This window comes from Barbus barbus (genome assembly GCF_936440315.1).
Source record: "Barbus barbus genome assembly, chromosome: 22".
Classification (NCBI taxonomy): domain Eukaryota; kingdom Metazoa; phylum Chordata; class Actinopteri; order Cypriniformes; family Cyprinidae; genus Barbus; species Barbus barbus.
Genome location: NC_136750.1, coordinates 30,809,107 through 30,833,852, shown reverse-complemented (window position 1 = coordinate 30,833,852; position 24,746 = coordinate 30,809,107). Strand labels below are relative to the sequence as shown.

Genomic DNA, 24,746 nt, shown 5'->3' with positions numbered 1-24,746 from the left:
TAAATGTTTGTCAGTTTTGTTTGATTATGAGATTTAAATATTGCTTGATTTTGTTCGATTTTGAGATTTAAATGTTAGTTGGTTTTGTTCGATTAAGAGATTTAAATATTGCTTGATTTTGTTCGATTTTGAGATTTAAATGTTAGTTGGTTTTGTTCGATTAAGAGATTTAAATATTGCTTGATTTTGTTCGATTTTGAGATTTAAATGTTAGTTGGTTTTGTTCGATTAAGAGATTTAAATATTGCTTGATTTTGTTCGATTTTGAGATTTAAATGTTAGTTGGTTTTGTTCGATTAAGAGATTTAAATATTGCTTGATTTTGTTCGATTTTGTTCGATTAAGAGACTTAAATGTTTGTCAGTTTTGTTCGATTACGAGATTTAAATATTGGTTGTTTTTTTCGATTACGAGATTTAAATGTTTGTCAGTTTTGTTTGATTATGAGATTTAAATATTGCTTGATTTTGTTCGATTAAGAGACTTAAATGTTTGTCAGTTTTGTTTGATTATGAGATTTAAATAATGCTTGGTTTTGTTCGATTATGAGCTTTAAAAGTTTGTTGGTTTTGTTCGATTACGAGATTTAAAAGTTTGTCGGTTTTGTTCGATTACGAGATTTAAATATTGGTTGGTTTTGTTCGATTACGAGATTTAAAAGTTTGTCGGTTTTGTTCGATTACGAGATTTAAATATTGGTTGGTTTTGTTCGATTACGAGATTTAAATATTGGTTGGTTTTATTAAATTAAAAGACTTAAATATTTGTTGGTTTTGTTCATTTACAGTATTTAAATATTTCTTGGTTTTGTTCGATTACAAGATATAAATATTGGTTGGTTTTTTCGATTACAAGATTTAAATGTTAGTTGGTTTTGTTTGATTACGAGATTTAAATGTTTGTCGGTTTTGTTAGTTTACAATATTTAAATATTGCTTGGTTATGTTCGATTTTGAGATTTCAATGTTTGTCGATTTTGTTCAATTTTGAGATTTAAATATTTCTTGGTTTTGTTCGATTACAAGATTTAAATATTTGTTGGTTTTGTTCATTTACAGTATTTAAATATTTCTTGGTTTTGTTCGATTACAAGATTTAAATATTGGTTGGTTTTTTCGATTACGAGATTTAAATGTTTGTCGGTTTTGTTAGTTTACGATATTTAAATATTGCTTGGTTATGTTCGATTTTGAGATTTAAATGTTTGTCGGTTTTGTTCAATTTTGAGATTTAAATATTGGTTGGTTTTATTCAATTAAGAGACTTAAATATTTGTTGGTTTTGTTCATTTACAGTATTTAAATATTTCTTTGTTTTGTTCGATTACAAGATATAAATATTTGTTGGTTTTTTCGATTACGAGATTTAAATGTTAGTTGGTTTTGTTTGATTATGAGATTTAAATATTGCTTGATTTTGTTCGATTTTGAGATTTAAATGTTAGTTGGTTTTGTTCAATTTTGAGATTTAAATATTGGTTGGTTTTGTTCGATTACGAGATTTAAATATTGGTTGGTTTTGTTCAATTAAGAGACTTCAATGTTTGTTGGTTTTGTTCATTTACAGTATTTATATATTTCTTGGTTTTGTTCGATTACAAGATATAAATATTGGTTGTTTTTTTCGATTACGAGATTTAAATGGTTGGTTTTGTTCGATTATGAGATTTAAATGTTGGTTGGTTTTGTTCGATTAAGAGACATATTTGTCAGTTTTGTTTGATTATGAGATTTAAATAATGCTTGGTTTTGTTCGATTACGAGATTTAAAAGTTTGTCGGTTTTGTTTGATTACAAGATATACATATTGGTTGGGGTTTTGTTCGATTAAGATACTTAAATGTTTGTCGGTTTTGTTCGTTTACGATATTTAAATATTGCTTGTTTTTGTTCAATTTTGACATTTAAACGTTTGTCGGTTTTGTTAAATTTTGAGTTATAAATATTGGTTGGTTTTTTCGATTACGAGATTTAAAGGTTGGTTGGTTTTGTTCGATTATGAGACAAATGTTTGTCGGTTTTGTTTGTTTACGATATTTAAATATTGTTTGGTTTTGTTCGATTAAGAGACTTAAATGTTTGTCGGTTTTATTCGTTTATGATATTTAAATATTGCTTGATTTTGTTCGATTTTGATATTAAATTTTTTGTCGGTTTTGTTCAGTTTTGAGATTTAAATATTGGTTGGTTTTGTTCGATCACAAGATTTAAATATCGGTTGGTTTTGTTCATTTAGAGACTTAAATATTTGTTGGTTTTGTTCATTTACATTATTGAAATATTTCTTGGTTTTGTTCGATTTTGAGATTTAAATGTTGGTTGGTTTTGTTCATTTACATTATTGAAATATTTCTTGGTTTTGTTCGATTTTGAGATTTAAATGTTGGTTGGTTTTGTTCGATCACGAGATTTAAATATCGGTTGGTTTTGTTCATTTAGAGACTTAAATATTTGTTGGTTTTGTTCATTTACATTATTGAAATATTTCTTGGTTTTGTTCGATTTTGAGATTTAAATGTTGGTTGGTTTTGTTCGATTACGAGACTTACATATTTGTCGGTTTTGTTTGATAATGAGATTTAAATACTAGTTGTTTTTGTTAGATTAAGAGACTTAATTGTTTGTCCGTTTTGTTTGTTTACGAGATTTAAATATTGCTTGGTTTTGTTCGATTAAGAGACTTAAATGTTGATTGGCTTTGTTCGAATAAGAGATTAAAATGTTTTTATTCGAAGTGAGAATGTTGTTCTTTACTGTGGTTTAAGATTACTTGTATTATGGTAAAGATTTAGTTTAAACAAGGAGCTGCTAGAAAGTCAACACATAAGGCTTTACCTGCCTCTCAGTTGTATGAAATTGTCAAAGAAGAAACTGCTGTTGTTCCTCCAGTCACGCATAATTTTATCCTGCATGTTAGTCATTTTTCTGAAATATATTAATTCAGTGTTGCTTATTTTGCAGATGCGCGGCTGTTATCAGTACGTCTGGTCTAGTTTTGTCTGGTTTGTTCTGATTGATTATTTTGCATCGATCGAGCATCTGTGAATCGCAGTAGTTTCCGGCCAGTCTGCGCTGCAGATGTCGGGTTTTGAGCGGGTCACACACAGGCGGGTGACATGCTCCTGTCTCCATTCCTGAAATGCCAGCGCTGTAACCTCAAGGATTATGATGCTGGAGACTCGAGTCTCTCCGCTCGATCCATGCTGTATTATGGTCGGCTGAAGCCCACAGGGCCCGTGAGAAACCATGTGATGCAGCTGCATATAACAGGATTATTATCCTGCACACGGTCACACAGATTCACATGGGTACTGAGCAGGTACTGAGAGAGAGAAACCCTGAGGACGAGGACGTCACTCACTACAGAAGCACTGAACCTCCAGCCCCTGAATAACAGAAGACTTCTAAACACCAAGGCTGCATTTATTTGATCAAAAATACAGTAAAATTGTGAGATGATCCTTCAGAAATCATTCTAATATGCTGATTTTTGTAACATTATAAATTACTTTACCGTCACTTTTGATTAATTTAATGAGTCCTTGATTAATTGTTTTTTTTTTCTTCTTACTTTGAATGGTAGTGTATCACAGTTTTTATATTCTTGATCAGTAAATCAGTATATTATTATGATTTCTGAAGATCATGTGACTCTGAAGACTGGAGTAATGATGCTGGAAATTCAGCTTTGATCACAGAAATAAATTATAGTTTAACAGATACTCACAGAGAGCTGTTTGAAATTATAATAATATTTAACAATTTCACTGTTTTTATTAAGACTTCTGTCAAAAACATTGAAAATATTTATAGCTTTATATCCTTACTTAATCAGACTTAAACAGAGTATTAAACATAGAAAGAAGTACTATATTAAAAATAAAATTTCAACTCTTAAAAAGATAAGAGAGGAAGGGGCCCCAGATTTTATCAAATGTTTTATAAGCGTCAATCTTAGAACAGCGGATTCTTTCAAGATTGAGGGCAGCAACCATCTCAGCCAGCCATTTATGAAAGCTGGGTGGTAAAGTAGACTTCCAATCCATCAATATCACCCTTTTAGCCACCACCATACCAAACATCAAAGAGAGACATTTGAGTCAGCAGCTGGTTGGGGAACAGTGCAGGATGATTTGTAGTGCATGAGCATGTAAACATACATATATTGCATCTTTTGTGGGATTGTGTTCACGCAGCAGTGTGTGTAAAGTGTCTAGTGCACATAGAGGAGAGTGTGTTACTAGTTTAGTTAAAGTATTAGTTTATTTATGAGCTGTTGTGGGATTATTGTGTTGAATGCCGAGCTGAAGTCAATGAACAGCATTCTAACATAGGAGTCTTTATTTTCTAGGTGGGTAAGAGCCAGGTGGAGGGTGGAGGAAATTGCATCGTCCCTAGAGCGGTTTGGACGGTATGCAAACAGGAGCGGGTCGAGTGTGTTGGGGAGGCTGGTTTTGATGTTGTGCATGACTAGCCTCTCAAAGCACTTCATCATGATTGGAGTCAGTGCTGTGGGACGGTAGTCATTTAGACAGGACACAGGTGATTTCTTTGGTACCGGTATGATTGTTGTGGATTTGAGACATGTGGGGACGACTGCCTGGCTCAGCGAGGTGTTGAAGATATCTGTTAGGACATCTGTCAGCTGTGCAGCACAGTCTCTCAGAACACGGCCGGGTATGTTGTCAGCACCCGCAGCCTTGCGTGGGTTAATCCTAGATAGGGTCTTCCTTACGTCGGCTGGAGACAGACAGAGCGCCCGGTCGTTGGGAGGTGTGGGCAGTTTTTGTGCAGGTGTGTCATTCTGCTACATTGTAGCAAAGTGTCATTTCTTCAGTGTAAAATATTTACAAAAATGTGAGGGGTGTACTCACTTCTGTGAGATACTATATATATATACATACATACATACATACATACACGCATACACACATACATACGCATACATACATACACTCATACACGCACACATACATACACACATACATATATACATATACATATATAATTTCTTGTTTCCTGGTTATTTTTAATGATCTTTCTAAGAATTAATTTAATGATTTTCTAAGAATCTTTCTTAAACTTTATTGCTCAGGGATTTGGTCAATATGATAAATGAAATGAGTGAATGAAAATATCAGCTTAACAATAATTTGCATGTAGTTCAACTTTAATTCATTTAGTAATCAATATGCCAAAGACCACTGATTGTAATTAAATACATTTGCTTTACTTTTAGTCATTTAGCAGACGCTTTTATCCAAAGTGACTTACAAATAAGAAAAAGTAAAAGTAAAACTAAAAGTTAACACTCTGTAAATATTCTATACACACCCATTTAAGAAAATACAGAAATTAAATAAAATTGACAAATGCATACAACAACATTTCAATAGGTGTCCTAGCCCGGTGGAGTCGCACGGTATTCGATGGTCTTTACTTTTTACTTTTAGTCATTTAGCAGAAGCTTTTATCCAAATATTATATATTATTATGAAAATCTGCTCAATTATTACACTTCTTTTTTCATTACATGTTGCCCCGAAAACACATTAATATGCAAATTAGATTTGGTTTACATATACATTGTATATAATGAGTATATATACATATGTATATATACATCTATTATAAAGTAGTTGAGAATCATCTTTATACAAATTTTGGTAAAAAAAAAAAAAAAAAAACTAAACTAAAAATGTATTGGTGATTTTTAAAAATCAATTGTTTTTGCCTATGCATGTCTTTTTAATTTTTCAAAGAAATTGAGTCCTGATGTCATAGCATAACTTATGAATGAAATATCATTTTTGATTTTTTTTACATTATTCTAAATGCGCTAAACAATTTAAAGACATGAAAAAACTATTTTTTTCTTAAAACCTTTTTCTCAGGTCTTAAGAGGTTAACACACATCTGTGTCGTCATAAACCACCTAAACCAGCGCAGATTTCCATGATTTATGGGAACATTCCATATACAAACAGTATAAAACCCTAACCTTAAGCCTACTCCTACCCCTCACAGAAAACGTTCTTCATTCACAATACTTCATTTAGTATGATTTATAAGCTGTATTAAGTCCCCACAATGTCAAAAATGACGTATTACTATCCTTGAGGGGACTAAGTTACACATACATCAGTTAACGTTAGTTCCAGCAGTTAAACGGTTCATTTTTGATTCACTGTTTATATATTATTTGGTATTGTTATTGCTATTATTTGTAAGTCACTTTGTATTAAAGCGTCTGCTAAATAACTAAATGTAGATGTATATAAAACATCATCAGAACATTTTATTACGATGATAGCATCGGTCCATGAGTGCAGGAAACTTTAGAGTAATGCGTTTAGGGTTTCGTTTTAAATAGCACTTACCATTTTATTTACATTTATTATATAAAAAGTAAATGAAAACAAAATGGTAACCATGCACAAATTAACCATGGATTTACTACACTAACTATAGTTTAACCATGGTATTTGTACAACTGTGGTTATACAAATGGTAATCAAAATGGCAAACAAACAAAGGTTAGTTTTGGGTTATTTGGTTGTGGTCTGTGCTACTTGCATGTTTCTTTATTTGTGTTGTGAGTATTTGCAGCATTTGTGTTGTCAAGCTGATGATGTTTCTTCTATCTGCGTGTGTTTTCTGAAGTTGCAGCGAGTTGAGCTCTCTGGGCACCGTAGACACTTTATGGACATTAAAAATGAAAGGTTGTGACTTTTTTTCAGTGCATTGATTTTACAATCAAGATCAAGCACATCCGTGCATCACTGCTGCGTGTTCATTCCTGTCCATGAACTGATTCTGCAACAAGGCATGCTTTTGACCTCACTGTATCTTAAAACACTTAAAGAATAATATAGTCACATAAAAATATTCTTTTATGCTCTTTAAAACTGACTTGACACAATTGACTTTATATGCAATAGTTTGATTTCAATCATGTTAAGCAGCGTCATTTACCATCAAATCATTAAAAGCCAGCTATTTTTTATTTAAACAATATGAATGAAGCAGAAATTCCTAGACTGTAGGAATATATAAAAAACCCTAAAAACATGAAAAGACTGTTTAACTGTCTTCTTTAGAATGGGCTGACACTTGTTGCATTAGAAATCATGGACATCATCTAGATAAGTTAAAGGATTCAAATAAAAGTAACACTTGGTATCATGTTCAAAAATGGCCGTGGAAAAAATAGCTCCGAAAAATTGTATAAATATTGCATAGTACACTGAGAAAAATTATTCATTTAATTTACAACATTTTTTGGTAACACTTTACAATAAGGTGTCATTTGTTAACATTAATGTATTAACTAACATGAACAATACATTTATTAATCTTTGTTAATGTTAGTTAATAAAAATAGTTTATTCATGTTAGTTCACAGTGCATTATGTTAACAAACACAACTTGTGATTTTAATAATGCATTAATAAATGCTGAAATTAACATTAAGATTAATAAATGCTGTAGAAGTATTGTTCATTCTTAGTTCATGTTAACTAATGTGAACTAATGAATCTTATTGTTACCAATTTTTTAAGGTAAGTGGTTGCTATATTTAAATAAATTGTTTACTAACTTCCAAAAAAAAAAATATTTAATTTAAATGCAGCTAAAATGGTTTGCAACCACTTACCTTAAAAAAAAATCATTTTTTTCAGTATCATAAAATCCACTCAAAATAATAAATGTATTAAATAGATTTTCCTGATAAAAAGGGTCACATTTCAAGGCTTCAGCCCATTTTGACCATGAAGGTACCAAGCGTGACCCTCAAACGAAACATTTCTATCAGTGTTATCAGAGTAATTCACTCCAGTCGACAGCCTTGAACGTCTCAAGCTTGTGATGAGATCATTTTTCTTGTTTCCCGGTTTATTTTCACGATGGCAAGAGTGGATTCTAAACCTTTACTGCTCAGGGATATTGGTCAATATGATAAATGAAGGGAATGAAAAAACCTGCTCAAGAATTTGCTTGTAGTTCAACTTTAATTCATTTAGTAATCGATATGCTTGTCCCAGACAATTCTAACAGATCATCATTTATTTCTCAGCATGTTCAGGTTTTATCTTCAAGTGTTTGGATCAAATGTTTGATTCACGGTGACACACTGATACTCATCTTCTACCTCAATCAATTCACCCAGACGCTGTTTATTACTGTAACATACTGGATTGCATTACAATAAAAACAATGAATTTAAAAGTTTTTTCTCTCAGGCACAGAACTAAGAATTTGAAAGCCATTTCTTCATTGTTGAATCTTATCAATGTTACGGTTAGAAATATGACCTGGTGCTGGATTCAGGAATATATTAAGAAATAAACGTTCTTAAGATGAATTCTAAGTTTGTAAGAATGTCCAAGAAAAGCTCTCAAACATTTTTTTTTTTTTTTAAATGTCTGAAGTTAAGATTGTAAACTCTCTTTTACTCTGGTAAATCTTTCTCCATCTATATTAATCCCTGACAACATTGGCTAAATTCATTTGCTATATCAGTGCGATTAATATTTGAAACAATCCAATAAATATCTCAAAAACATTATTTTACACAATTTGTCTTATAAGAAGTTTTCTATTCTTGACTAGTATTTTTTGGAAATATAACATTTTTCTTTTGCTTCTGATCACCATATCTAACATGCATAAATCCCCACATCAACAATATAAACGTCTCAACTGCAACCTTTTAATAAACATTGTGTCCAATATTAAACTACTTTATGATGCTTACATTGTTTGAGAGCAATCTTAAGGTATGTTTGTGAATATAAAAAAGGTTTTCTTCAGTTAGAATAAGAATGCAAAGAAAAACGTTAAAAGTTCCTAAGATTAATTCTAGGTTCAAGAGAAAGTGCAATGATTGAAAAGTGTTTCTTAAGGTCTCATGTTAAGAACATCTTGGATGTCTTAATAAAATAACAGGTTTTGTCTGATTGTTTCCTCATGAATTCAACTTTAAACACATATCTGCCTATATTCACATTTGGTAACACCTTATTTTAAGGTGTTCTTGTTACACATATTACTATTATAATAACAATTAATTATGCATAATTACATGCAAGTAACCCAAAGCCAAACCCTAACTCTATTCATATAGTAACTGCATGTAGTTCATTAATATTACTATTATTATAATTAAATGTATAATTACACTGTAACAAGGACAGCTTATAATAAAGCGTAACGTCACACTTTTTTAATGTAGTGTGAGATATGATGAGATTAATCGTCACAGGAGATTTTACGTTTGACAATCCTCCAGCAGTATTATGTATTACATGAAGACATGCATTATATTTCTTATGTAAAAGATTAAGAATATGAGTGTCTTAAGAACGTTCCTAAAAAAATATATTATTTTAGAAAACAATATTAAAAGAAACATTCATAATACAAAAAGTCAGTGATTTTACACTTAAGCGTTTGTGTTGATCTGACAAACTGAGACCCAGACCGAATTTACCACAGCCAGCTTTTTATTTTTAAAAATTTAGTCCGAGACAAACGTCCCACAAATTAAAATGTTTACAAATAAAGAAAAGAGAGCGTGGTCACTAACATATGGAGCTGAAGCGGCTGGTGAGATCACTGATATGACAGTCATGGTGTTTTTAAAACAAAACAAAAGCTGGGCTCTGTGACGTACGTGTGTGTGTGTGTGTGTGTGTGTGACTCAAGCGATGCGGTCGATACGAACATCAACCTCTCGTCCGTTGATCTTGGTTCCGTTCATCATGCGGCAGGCTTTCTCTGCGCTCTCAGGAGAGTCGAAGCGCACCGTGCCGCAGCCTTTGGATTTACCGTTCTCCATCTTTATTTCAGCGTACATCACCTGACCTGGAGAACACAGAGCCGCTCGTTTCTATTAATCTGCTGCATATCAGAAATAAGAGTTAACACACTTACCACAGAGACTGAACTTCTCCTTGAGCTTCTGCCAGGTGAGATCGTACGAGAGCTGCGGAAACACACACACACAGGATCCTCAAACACACTTCAGTAACACACACACTCATGTTTACTCATCGTCATACATACGTTTCTCACAAAGATCTGGCATCCGGCCTTAGACCTCGCCCCCCTGTCACTCATTCCACCCATGTGACCCGAGCCGCCTCCATACTGGCCGAAGCCACGCCCCATGTCCATGTTACCGCCCATCCGGTCGAAGCCAGAGTTCATGCGGTCCATTCCCATGTTCACCATCCCTCCTCCTCCTAAAACACACACACACATAAGTGACCGTAAATTTTTGGAAAATTATATTTATACATCATCTGAATAAATAGGCTTTCCATTGATGTATCTCAGCCAAATATTGTCCTAACAAATCATACAACTATTTGAAAATCTGGAATCCGAGCGTGAAAAAAAAAAAAAAATCTAAATATTGAGAAAATCTCCTTTAAAGTTGTTCAAATGAAGTTCTTAGCAATGCATATTACTAATCAAAAAAGAAGTTTTGATATATTTACGGTAGGAAATGTACAAAATATCTTCATGGAACATGATCTTAATATCCTAATGATTTTTGTCATAAAAGAGAAATGTATAATTTTGATCCATACAATGTATTGTTGTCTATTGCTACAGATATACCTGTGCTACTCATGACTGCTTTTGTGCTCCAGGGACACATACACGTATGTATGTATATATATTATGGATTAGCAACACTTCACAGTTTGAAAAAACAACTTCCTACAGATCTCCATTACTTTTTAATTCATTTCTCTGTCTCTCTCTCAGACACAAGCTATTCATAAATCAAGATAAATGGTAAAATTAGACAAGAAAACCAGTTTTTCCTTTAAAAAATTAAGTTGTTTTGACTGAGCAGATATTTGTCCTTTTTATCCTAAATTCTATTTATTTTGATAAATTTCTCAGAAAACAAGATTTCATATTTTTCATTTTTTTTTATTTAAAATAAACTATGTTCAATTGCTCAGAAAAAAAGTGTTCATTTTGCATCTCCAATCAATGTGTCTTGATTTAAGGGCGTTTAGATATTTGTACTGGAAAACAAGACACAAATACTGAAGAAGAAACTGTATTGCATGCAACATTTAATGCCACAACTTTATAATTTGCTGCTTTAATTTATAGAATGTGAATTAAGATGTTTTAAGACCTGTAGAAACCTTAAAAAAGGGTTTATGTCAAATCAAAATGAAGTATACATAAATGTAATTTTGTGTGTGAGAGCATGAGAAGAGTGACCTAATCCAGAGCCCATGGGTCCCATCCCAGCATTCCCCATTCCTGCATATCCTCCACCTGATCGACAGAGAACAGAGTCAGCATCACCATCTCTCTCTCACGCGCGCGCACACACACACACACACACAGAGAGACAGAGATAGACAATGAGACACACACAGACAGAGATAGACACAGACACACACACACACACACACAGAGAGACAGAGATAGACAATGAGACACACACAGACAGAGATAGACACAGAGAGACACACACACACACACACACACAGACAGACAGAGATAGACACAGACACACACACACACAGAGACAGAGATAGACACAGACACACACACACACACACACAGACAGAGATAGACACAGAGACACACACACACACACACACAGAGATAGACACAGACACACACACACACAGACAGAGATAGACACACACACACACAGAGATAGACACAGAGACACACACAGACAGAGATAGACATACAGACAGACAGACAGAGATAGACACACAGAAACACACACACACCTCCATAGGAGTCTCCGAATGGGCGGTTCATTCCCATGTCACTTCTGCCGAAGTCTCTGTCCATGCCTCCCATCCCAGAGCGATACACATCTGCAAAAACATCAGTGAACACTGAACTGATCTGAATTATAGTCTCCTGTAGAGCTGCTTTACAGCGGAATCTAACTCTCATATTTGAAGTTTAAAGCATGATTCTGTTATTTTTATGTCTGTGAAGCTGCTTTGAATCAATTTGAATTGTATAAAGCACTATATGGTCGTTCTGTGTCGACTCAACCAGAAGTGCCATGCAAAAACCTTTGGTTTGATATTTGGCTTTTGACCATTGAGGATTTGCCCATGGAGCCACACTGAGATCCCCATATCTCTGGGACTGAATCATAAAAGGCCTTAAAAATTAACAAATGAAAAGAAACTTTAGTCGACAACCAGAATCTACAATTATACCGAGATACCTTTAATACTTCTTGAGTTGCAGGCTCGCAAACTTTGGAAAAAGAGTATTTTGTCACTCAGACAGGTCTTGTTCTATGCAATTGATTTGATAGAAGGAAACAGGATATATATTTAGATTCAGCATTATTTGCTCTTCAAACATTTCTCTTTAAAATAAAAAACTTTCAGTTAAATGCAAAGTGACCCACATTTGGTTTTTGACCACTGAAAATGTGAACAATTAACAATTTACTCCTGGAGCTGTACTGACATGCAAGTATCTCTGGAAATGAGCGATATATAGCCTTAAAAATGAAGATACAAGAAGAAAAGTATGTTAAGAACTAACAAATACTATCAACAGATTTTACTAACAGAGCTGCCAATCTCTGCTATCTTTCTGAAGTCATTTTCTCCAAATCTAAGGAAACAGTCACATCGATCCTCCTGGATCAGTAAATACACATCCATGTCCATGACTTTGTTTGTCTTTCTTTTTTAATGTTTAATGTTAATGCTTTCTGTGTCATGAATGTTAATCAAACAACAAAACAGAGAAAAATCACTTTTGTAGCTTTAACACATTTAAATCATACAATGAAGACTATGCAGTGTTATTTTACATTTGATTATTCAATTTATAGACCTGAATACTGTTAGACGTACCTGAAAAAATATAAAGCACTGTTTATTTCATTTGCATCTTTGTTCTATTAAATATATTTATCTATGCTTGTAATTTGTTAATTTTCTATGCTGATTTACTCACCTACAAAATCAACCCAATCATTGACTTTTTTTCCCCAAATACAGCTATTCAAGTGTTGTTTTTTTTTCATATCGCAATATATATCACAGAAAAACAAAATGTGATGTTTACCTCCCATTCGGCTCATGTGTCCCATGTCTCTGCCACCGAATCCTCCCAATCCACCCATGCAGTCCATTCCAGAAAAGCCTCCGCCCATCCCTACACACGCACACACACACACACACTGATGAGTGTCCTCACATGATCTCTGATAGATCTGCTCCAGATGAATGTGACTCTCACCACTCATGCGGTTCATGTTGCTGCATCCCGGCCCGTCCATCCCTGAGAAACAACCAAACTATAACTCATCCATCCCAGCAAGAGTTCGATACACTCAAGATCCTCAGTGATCTTACTGGTGATAAATGAACATGAGCAAACATGCTGAACATCATGATTTTAAGCTCTTTTTATTTAGCCATTAAAAATCACATCATTACTTTTCATGATCATCATCAGTGTTCAGAGACTTTTTAATAGCATTGAATGTAAACATCTGATTAAAGCTTAAGTAGCAAAAATGCTGCTACAGACAGTCCATTTGATTCATTTAAGTTGATGAATCAAGCAGACTACCATTTTTTAGTGAATCAATTTGAACTGTCCATTTAAATATATCAATTAAAAACACTTATCAGTACAAAACCATGCTTTATTCTGCATGCCAATAAATAATGCTTTATTCATGCAAATATTACACTGCATGCTTTAAAAAAAAAAAAAAGCATGAAATACAATATTTGCATGAGTAATTAAGCAAACATGAACACACCTCCAGGTCCCATGGAGCTGACGCCTCCCCCACTGAGACGGTTGGCATTTATCGGTTGACCGCCGGGACCCAAACCCATCCCAATGCCGCCCAGACCTCCTGCAGCACACACCATAAACACACATTTACATACGGAATTATACACACACACACACTCCAAACAAGCACACAAACAAGCTCTTACGGGGTAACTGTGGCGTTTTCTCTGCAGGCCTGAAGTCATCTGGAGGAAGTGATTTATCATCCTACAGTAAACATGACAAACACAAGAATGAATGCTGAGCCTCATAAACACACACACTGCATGAGAACAAACACCGCAGCGGCTCACCATTTTCACATGCATCTGTCTATCAAACAGCATCTGACCGTTGAACATGGCTGAGAGCGCGAGTGAAGGAAGACGCCGGACACTGATGATGAAAACATACCGTCTACACAGGCAGCAACTGCAGTACACACTAACTAGTGACACATTAAGATCCAGAAACTCTGGAAAAGTATGCAAATGAGTGCATATTTAATTAGAGAATGCCTCACATACATAACATTTCAGAACACTTTTGTTCCAAAACAATTGTCTTAATGTTTTGTGAATTAATAATCAACAGGAAAGTACGGTGATCTGTGTTAATTAAAATGTTTACTGTTTTCACCTGTAGAGTCTTGCACTTCAAAAGTAACAATTTCCCGATAATTTATTCACCCCCATTTCATTCAAGATGTTCTTCCTTTCTTCAGTCGCAAAGACATTACGTTTTTTGAGCAAAACATTACAATATTTCTCTCCATATAGTGGACTTCAATGGTGATAAAAGTTACGTCAATAAACATATAAATAAAAGTAATTAATTCTGACTTTCATCATCTCTAGGTTGAGGTCCAGAGGATACAGATGGCTTGAACGGCCTCCAGCGGCTGCTCGAAGGTGACCATCCCCATCCCTCGACTCTTCCCGTCTTTATCTTCTTTCACATCGGCTCTCCTCACCGTCCCGGCCATACTGAACACCTCCTTCAGCTTCTTCCAGCCCACCTTAAAGTCCAGCTGCAGCCAACAGAGACGAAACACACACGGGCGTGAATCAGAAGGTAAAGACCAAGCACTGACTCTATCAGGCTTTCTGAAGGTAAATTTAAGACTTTGTTTTGAAACCAAGCAAAGCTTTAAATAAATTTAAGGGAATTAATTAAATGGAACATGCCAATATGTTCTGTAAATGTAAATCTATTGTATTAGCAACACACAGTTTTTAAAATACTTTCATTTTACACACAAAACATGGCTTGTTGCTTGAATAATCACTGCTCCAAACCACTAAAACACAGAAGTAACTTTTACTGTATCTTTTGATCACACTACAAAAAGCTGCTGTTCTTCCTCAGTATTTTTGTCTTGTTTTCCAGTGCAAATGTCAAAAGATTCTTAAATCATGATAGATTTACTGGAAAAACACAAGGACAATAAATAAGAAGTCTTGTTTTCTGAGAAATTTATCAAAATGAAGAGTTTATGATTAAAACAAGAACAAATATCTGCCAAATGGCTCAGAAAAATCTACTTCATTCAAACAGAAAAATTATTTTAACTCCTCACTGACAGATATTTGTTCTTGTATTAAACACAAACTTTAGTCATTTTGTTCAATTTGTCAGAAAACAAGACTTCATATGTGACCCTGGAGCACAAAACCAGTCATAAGGGTCAATTTTTTGAAATTGAGATTTATACATCATCTGAAAGCTGAATAACTATTTGAAAATCTGGAATCTGAGGGTGCAAAAAACAAAAAATATTGAGAAAATCTCCTTTAAAGTTGTCCAAATGAAGTTCTTAGCAATGCATATTATTAATCAAAAAAGTTTTGATATATTTACGGTAGGAAATGTACAAAATATCTTCATGGAACATGATCTTAATATCCTAGTGATTTTTGTCATAAAAGAGAAATGTATAATTTTGATCCATACAATGTATTGTTGTCTATTGCTACAAATATACCTGTGTTACTCATGACTGCTTTTGTGCTGCAGGGACGCATATATTAATTTTGCATCTCCAGTATCTTGAGCATGTTTAGATATTTGAATTGGAAAACAAGACAAACATACGGAGGAAGAGATTCAACTTATTCAGTGTATGCAACATTTAATGCCACTCCTTTCTGCTCTGATTTAGGAGATGTTTAGGCCTTATTTTGTGGATTTAAGAGTTTAAGGCTCGCAGAAACCCTGCTCTATCAGTCAGGAATGAACCACAGGGACACGTTCAGACTCACATTGGCCACGAACACAGTGGTGCCGAGCCGTCCGGCCTGCAGCGCGCTGATGATGTCCGGAGGGATGTTGGGGTTGTTGGCGATGGAAGGAGGGACGTTCATCCCGGCCGGACCAGCGTCAGACCCTCGGCCGCCTCCGTACATCAGGCTCGATCTCTGCAGGACGCGCCGCGCATGCTCCCCGTCCGGATCCTGAAACACACACACACATCAGGAACCGTCAAACAAACAGCAGGGATGGGCGTATCGATCCTGAAGTATAGATATATCAATACTGATGCAAGTATCGATACACAGATGTAAGGCTGCAACAACTAATATTATTGATAATGAAAACATCACAAAGTCACGTGAGCATTTCCATGTAGGCCTGACCTGACAGTCTGCGTTAAGTTAAAATTAGGGCTGTCAGTTTAACACGTTAACTTAACTAGTAATGAAAAAAATAACGCGATTAAAATATTTTAACGCAGTTAATGCAGTCCCTTATGAAAATGAACCATGGTTTTACTAAAGTGACCATAGTTCAACTATAGTATTTGTATCGCCATGGCTACTAGGGCTGGGCAATATGAGCAAAAATTCATATCTCTGTATTTTTTGGCTGATTTGCGGTATACGGTATATCTCTCTGTATTTTGTATTTGGATTAAACAAATAAAGTGAATGTAAGCATGTAATTATAGGCTATATTATGTGTAAAAAAGGGTTAAAATCACATTACATTCTAACATTGTAACCTTGCAATCTAAAAAACAAATAATGCTTTTAAAGCAGAAGTTAAATTTACTAAACTAAAACTGAAAAAAAAAAAAAACAGACTAATTTGAGTAAAAAGACTATTTTGATTACCCCATTATACTTTACAGTTAGTGCTATCATACAAATATACTTGTAGGTTTAAAATCTACATATGTCACATTTATTATCCAACTAGAAATATTTCAGCAAAATGTATATTTTAGTCAGAGTTATTGCGCTCGGTCTTTCTAGAGCTCGTTCTGAGCAAGTTTACCTCATGCACTCCTGACAGCAAAATGGAAATATTTCCATGGCTTTCTAACATTTACAGATGGAGAACATACCTGTGAAATGCAAGTTATGCATTAAGGAAAACAGCACATCTGAAACACATTAAACAGCACGAGTAACGCCTCGCCTTTCTGTCAGAGCTGCTTTAAACTGAAACTATAAACTATAGACTTCTATATTGTTATTATCATTTACTACTTTATTATTCATACACTACAACCCGTCGCTGTGGTCCATTCCTCTAAATGAAGACCCACTACGTATATGCTCTTCCTTTTTTCTGTTTAACGACCGCCTAAAATTAAACAAGCATACGGCGTAATCGTGACCTATTCCTAGCAGAGTTCAGTGAGGGATTTGACAGTGTGACTCAAAGATGAAGTATTTCAGGTGTAGGCTGTTATATAGACACATTTATGTTGACTTCAGGGGTTTCTAGCTTTTAGACTAGTCGGATACAAAAGTTGCGTTTAAACGACAGTCAAATTAGTGGTAGCACACATCCCTACAGAACAGGCATTATGGCACGTATTTACCTCCTTAATGTTCAGCGGCCGTCCGTTCAGATCATGTTTGCTCATGACCTCAATGGCTTTCTTCACAAACTCTTCATCTTTGAACTCAACCACACTGAAAGAGAACACAACAGTAAATCTCCACCGCTTATAATACTAAACTATTTAAGCAGCTTTATTTTACAGTTCATTACTTTTTTTAATGCTTGGAAAAATGTAAACAATAACAGTTTCTACATAAATACTACCGCTAGATAACTGAGGAAATAGTTAAAGGAATCATTCCATTGTTTTCATTTATTTATAATTTACTTAGGTTTTAAATATGACTATTTAAATTAATATTTAACAGAGGGGATTACTTTTTCAATGTTTTTCAAACATGTACCTTTAATTCTCAATCATGGGAAAACACAAATCATTGAATCCTTGATACAAGTGTCTGCCAAATGCATCAGTGAAACATGCTCAGTTTTTGCTGTATAAATCAAATCAAGTTTGAGTATCTCGACGGCGGTTCTTACCCGCAGCCCTGCAGGAGAGCATCCCAGATGAACGAGGACGAGGCGAGAGAACGACAAGAAAGAACCTCATCAGAATCACATCAGTTCAAAGCACTTCAGCACAAAGAGAAACAGCTGATTGACTGATCATTAGTGCTTCAGAGATCAATTACAGCACATGCTCATGACTCTAATACTTTGACGAGCTGTTTGGAGCGTTTCATTTGGCTACAGTGAGATGGACGAATGAAAGCAAATGAACTCGGGGCAAATGAAACTGTTACGGGACAGAGAGAGGAGAGAGAGACAGAAGGGATCAGACAGACAGATGGATGAAGGGGTTTAAGGAAAGACACCTGACTCTCGTAGGTCGGTTAAGTCCAAATCAAAAACACCTAAGCAATCATCAGATGTGAGAGAGACAGATGGACCCCAGCCAAACGGGTCACCACCAATTTAAAGGACATCCGAATCAGCATCATAATGAGCTTTACTGTAACACTACACATCAACACACCGTCCCGAGGTCAAAGGTACGACAGTATATCAGCTCTACCGGCCCTGAGCACATGAGAGTGATGCTGCGGAGGCCTTGCAAACCTCGCAGACAGCGCAGAGTCACCAACACTTACCCTTGACTTTCCTTCTCCATCCTTAAAGAGTTCCACGTATGTAACCTCACCAACTACATGAGACATACAAAGGGAAAATACCACAGAGAACAAGGCATTTAAATCACCAGTGGTCTGGTCGCCCTGGGTGCAACGCTACAGGTAGAAAAGCCCAGTGAAACACACACACATACACCTGAGACCCGCTCCTCGAACAGCACCTCGACGCACACCTAGCACTATGATGCTACAGGTACTGTACACAGGTAGAAAAATCACAAGGCCACCCACCTGTACAATCCTTCAACACTACAGTGAATCATGACTACAGTAAATACCACCAGAGCATATGTGTGTTCACACCAGAACAGATTCAACTGGCCTGTCTGACATTTGTGCTGCACGCTTGTCTAGATCGAGACAGATACGAGCTAAAGCTGAGAGAGGGAGAGGACGGGGCGGAGCGCTGTCTCTGCATGGGTTACCTTTCTCGCGCATTAGATCTTTAATTGCCTGCCACTTCATATCATAAGGGATATTGCTAATGAACACCCGGTTCCTGTGGGCGGCCTTCTTGTCCGTCGAGGAGCCGCCGCTGCTGCTGTGACGCTCTTTGTAGGGATGGTAGCGATGCGACTTTCTGCTCTTCTCTTTGGGCTCCGGTTTGTCCTCGGCGTCGCTGCAAACACACACGAGAGAAGAAACACGGTCAAATTACACACAACACACAACAAAAACCTGTTTTCAGCAACACATAGAAACCGTGTGGAGAATGCAGAGCAATGCAGCTGTGCATGCTTCTTCCTAACGCTATAAAATGCACCAAGCAGCACATTTAAAGGAGAAACAGGTTTCAGTTCGTTCTCCAATTCTAAACAACTGCTTTAAAATTAATTTGTACTTTTTTAAACTTTGACCAAAATGATTTGACTTGTAATACATGTTCTCTATTCCACAAAAAACATATTGGTTCTGCCAACATTTAGCAATTGAAAAAACTTTAAAATTGTATATATATATATATATATATTCAGACACACACATAAATCAAAACACTAAGTGTAAAAAAAATTCTTTATAATTTTCTTGAAAAAACTTTGAAAACATTAAAAATCATGTTGTGTCTGAAAAATATTTCATCATTTGTTTTGTTTTTTAAAATACTACAAGTATTTTTTTAAATAAAACGAGTATAAACATTTTTAAAAACAGAACAATTATTTTTACAAATATTTTTTTTAGCACGTACTTAAAAGAAAAGAAAGAAATAATAAAATTGCTTTGTAAGCAGTGCTTTTCTAAAGACAAAAACAGCCGGATTAATGAAACCCACTCATTTTATTCATAAGGATCCGATTTACTAACTAAACAAAACTGCTAAAAACAGACCTACTGTGAGCTCCGAGGTTATTAATCGATGGTATTTGCTTTTGTTGAAGATAATTATGTTTATCAGCGGAAGTCCTGTTGAGATACTACATTTCCCATGATTCAACAGAAAAATCTCCACCAATCAAACAACTCAAAACAAACTAGCTCCGCCCACTCATATGAAGCTCAGCGAATGTCTCATTTCCTAATACTTGTTGCTTCAATTCAAAGTTTATAATAATGTGATTCATCGGGTCGGTTTGGTTCATTGGTTTATCAATCTTTAACGAAAACAGGACAAATCCTTCCGGCCGGACTAAAGTGGGCGGGGTCTGTTGATCAATGGCGCGGTTGCTATGGGTTACCGCTCTGATTGGTGCGAGCGCAGCACCGCAAAACAAACCAACGACATAAAAATATCGCTGAGATGTATTCAGATACACGCATTATGAACACAACCCGAGGAGAATAAAAATAAACGCGTTTCTTATGCTCTGTCAACGCGCTCCGCTCGCGCACAGGCCTCGCTAACAATACGCGCGTAATAGACGCGACACATGCAAGATTTGTGTCTTAAAGGGCTTTCAATTACGTTTTATCGCCATTTGTGTTGTGCTGCGCCTGCTGGGGCTCCGCTTGTCCTTCGTTAGCGGGAGAATCGGCTGATTCTTCGTGTTTGGTGTCAGTGAGGTCTAGAGTCAGCTCCGCGTCCGCCATCACTGCTGCTGCTCTCCGGCGCGAGACTCTGCTATCGCGAGAGAACGCGAGACTACACCGCGTCACTTCATTCTGCTTTTCATCATTTTAGAAATAAACATTTGTGAGCATTTCATTCCTATCTGATCGCTATATATTACAAAATGCTCCTAATCAATCTTTTCACTGCAGCAGAAAGGACCAGTTGTGCAATATGTTGATTTTAATTAATTAATTATACAGTTTTTGAGTAAAATGAATAGGAATATTGAAACAGATATCATTATTTTAAAAGTCAGTGCGTGATTATGGTAATACTGTGCCATAAATTCTTTAATATAATTTTTGCTTTTCTTTAATTTTTCTTTTCTTTTTTTTGCCACATATATTCGCAAAAGAATTGAAGTATTGAGAAAAAAATAAATGTTTTTCGCAAACGAAAATAAAGAATTGCAAAAGAAAATGAAGTATTGCGAGGAAAAAAAAGATGCATTGCAAACAAAAACTAAGAATTGCCAAATATAAATGAAAAAGGGCAAAAGCAATGATTTTGCAACACATATTGTCCATGGCCACAGCTACTAATGTATTTGCAGTGCTGCTTTTATTTATAGGAGAGCTTGCTATGAAGTATTCTCCCTTTGCGCTTCACGTTTTTGCTCGTCTTTCTGTCATTGTGTTGAGGTGTGGTGGAGTTGAGGGACTGGGGTGTACAGCAGTTTCCCAAAAGCATGGTAATCCTGAACTGATCGTAGCTCCATTGGTGACAGCTGGCTCTTCAGTCAAGGCTTACAATGCTTTTGGGAAACGCAGTCCTGGACAATAGAGTGTACCAGATTTAAAAAAAAAGATGGGAAAAAATCCCACAGATGCACATTAAAGAAGGAACCTGGACCATATGTAAAGAGCAGAAGATTATAGAGACAGGAAGAAACCACCAAACTCTGACACCACCAGTGATTACTTTTAGATTACGTTTGAGCCAAAATATTCCATTCTTTATCAAAATCATGGCGTTTATTAAACATTACATTATGCCAGGGTTTCCCGAACTGGGGTTCATGAATGAGCTGAGACTTTCCAAATGTATAAAAACAGTAGAATTTTAGGAGTGAAAATTCAAAAGAGAGAAAAGAAGAATTAGGGCAAATCAATTTATGAAAAATTTACTGCCATATGTGAATAATATGTAATCTGTAAAAAAAATTGTAACTAATCGGATTATTAATGTGTTGAAATGTAATATATCTAGCTACAAGTACTTCTGGAGTGTGATTATGTAATCTAGATTACTTGTACTACTCAGCACTGGACACCACCCAGTGCACCCTAGCAACCACCTAGCAACGCCCTGGTAACCACCCTTGCGCTGCACTCACATGTTCATCGTAATGTATCTTGTATTGCGGTACTGATTTGGTGGCATGTTGGGTTAAAGGCGTCGTTGAGCCGCATCAGTTATGCTGGAGCATCTAATGATGCTTTAAGCTTAAGGTCTAATTGAGTTACATGCTGATGAAACCATGAGACTGATGCACCAGCACACCTAATCCACAGCAACGCCTCGAGGCAGAAGAGCCAGCTGGAAACGCCATATTTCAGGGGGAGCCAAATAAATAAGAACATGCATGAGAATTTTTTTTTTGAGTCAAACCAGCTGAGACTAACAAGTGGTTGCCAAGCTGAGGAGCAGACAGAGAGAGAGAGAGAGAGAGCGAGAGAGAGAGTGTGTGCTTGCAGGGACACACAGAGCAGCTCAGAAAGCCCAGGCGACTGCAGGGCTGTGAAAGCATTCAGTCGCAGATTTCTGACTCTAAACGTGTCTGCGCCGCTGCCTCTCACTGCCACACCAGCCTCTTTTTTTCAGGAGCAGTCAAGCCGAGCCTGTGGAACTCCTGCTGGCTGTGTGCAGGGCTCGACACGCTCTTCTGCAGTGATGAGGGCTATGACAGCAAGCGCAGGAATAACGGACTGACCGCCTACAACAGGTCTGACAGAATGAGGCCAAAATGAAGGTGAGATGCATTTTAATTTCAGCTCAGATGCATGTCGCTCTTCAGCCACCTGCTGCTCATCCACACCCACCTGCCTCTCAAACAGTTTCCCGCTGCATGCATCATGCATGAGAACGACACGCGATTCTGAGCATCATCTCTGGAGTCGCGGCTGGAATGCAACAGGTCCTGGTGTCTGCATGTGCTGACTCAAGTAGCCGCTCTGATTAAAGATGTTGCCTATATGCTGTGATCTCTGACTCTGCAAAAGCCATCTCTCCTGAGATTCCTCAAGTACAAATGTTTGCTGCAGCGCATTCTGAGGGAGTGCATTTTTCTTCGTTTTATTGTTGCAGCAGTGAGTGCTGCAACTCTGAGGAATCTTATCACCTGCGATTAAACAGGCACATGCTGTTGTTTGCTAATAGAGCACAAGAGAGTCAAGGGCTGCATGCACACAGCAAGGCTTCATCTTCCATCCCACCGGTTTTCTTAAGATATAAGCGAGTGCGTTTGCATTAATGACTTGCCATGATACCCGAGGCTGGCTATTGTTAGAACTTTTCAGTAATCGTCCTCATTATTTTACCTTTAGAAATTCAAACAAAACATCAAAAGAATACAATTCAGGGAAGACGACTCCCTCCGTGATTCACATGAATTCCCCATGCATTCATTCGCTGTGTCCTGCATTCACACCTATCCTGTCTGTTACATAACACTGGCCATATTTTAATGCACATCACTGATTAAAGACTTCAGGCAAGTTTGCATGCTCCACAGAGTGTACATCTATTCAAAATATTCCTTGTCCTAATATTCTCCTGCACATTAATTCTGCAGTAATTTAATGAAGTGTTTGTTGTCTGATTGATTTCATGAATTAATTCTAAGTATCTCCTACCTTCACAGGCTGATCGCCAACCTACTGAGACATGCAGGATGACGGGGCTCGTCTTGGAACATGTGTAGCATTCACTATAACCACAGCCTAACGGCCATGAGTGGGAGTGATATCATGGGCTATTCTCTGAGCCTGGAGCAGAAGACAGCATTTGCGTTTGTTGGGATGTTGCTGGTGTTTCTCGGTCTGTTGATCGTCAGGTGTTTCCGGATCCTGCTGGACCCCTACAGTAGCATGCCATCATCCAGCTGGGGCGACGGACTGGAGGGCCTGGAAAAGGGGACATTTGAATATGCTCTTACCTGAGACCATGTTCCCAAAGACGCCAAACCCCCAGTCCATGGTTTCATTCTAGAGCCCCCTAAGTCGTATAAAGCCTTTGCACCGTATGGGGGCATGCACACAGGACGCATTCGAGATGCAAAACGTTTTAACTTGATACACCTTTCCAGAAACAGGTAATGTTTGGTGATGCAATGGCCAAAGATGTCTGCTTGATGCATGCACATTCTGATAGGGTCGCAAAGGGGTGGAACATTTCAGAAGCTTTCCAGAAATTTTGGAAACCGTTGGGAATTTTCGAAAACTTTTGGAAAGTTTCCAGAAATTTTCCACCCCTTTGCAACCCTACACACTCTTCAACAACATAGCAGCGATGGATCACAAGAACGCATCCTGTGTGAATGCCCCCGAAGGGCGTGAGAATTCATCCAAATGACACACACTGTGACGCATGGCCTGCTGTTACGACATCATACTAAGAAAGACGCAGATTTTTGTAATATGATGTCACACCATTTAGCCACTGGGCATCTCAGGGAAGAGTAGAGAAAGACTTGAATTAAAAGAAACAAGTTGGCACACGTGCAAGGCAATGCCAGGATGTAAACAGGGTAATTTGGCCCTTTGTATTCATGATGTCCATCTAGCTTCCACCCCGTTTAGTAATAAAGTAGGACCGCATGCTTGCAATGCGCCAGGCAAACATTCACATACTTGAGTACGTTTCCGGCCTAGCTCTCCTGTTTACCGCCGTCTGGGT

At 36.5% G+C, this 24,746-nt stretch overlaps 1 protein-coding gene across 1 annotated transcript; it reads right to left on the bottom strand.

Annotated features, from left to right (window-relative positions):
* Window positions 1-7,995: 7,995 nt before the first annotated feature.
* Window positions 7,996-20,827, bottom strand: LOC306888595 (myelin expression factor 2-like; the record flags this gene model as incomplete). Its single annotated transcript, XM_079447022.1, has 17 exons — window positions 7,996-9,866; window positions 9,936-9,987; window positions 10,068-10,246; window positions 11,253-11,309; window positions 11,780-11,869; window positions 13,095-13,184; window positions 13,269-13,310; window positions 13,801-13,899; window positions 13,985-14,045; window positions 14,132-14,181; window positions 14,694-14,847; window positions 16,079-16,270; window positions 17,647-17,740; window positions 18,150-18,157; window positions 18,761-18,813; window positions 19,225-19,418; window positions 20,703-20,827. 17 exons carry the CDS (start codon window positions 20,825-20,827, stop codon window positions 9,703-9,705), a joined length of 1,704 nt encoding a protein of 567 aa, XP_079303148.1. The 3' UTR covers window positions 7,996-9,702.
* Window positions 20,828-24,746: the final 3,919 nt, after the last annotated feature.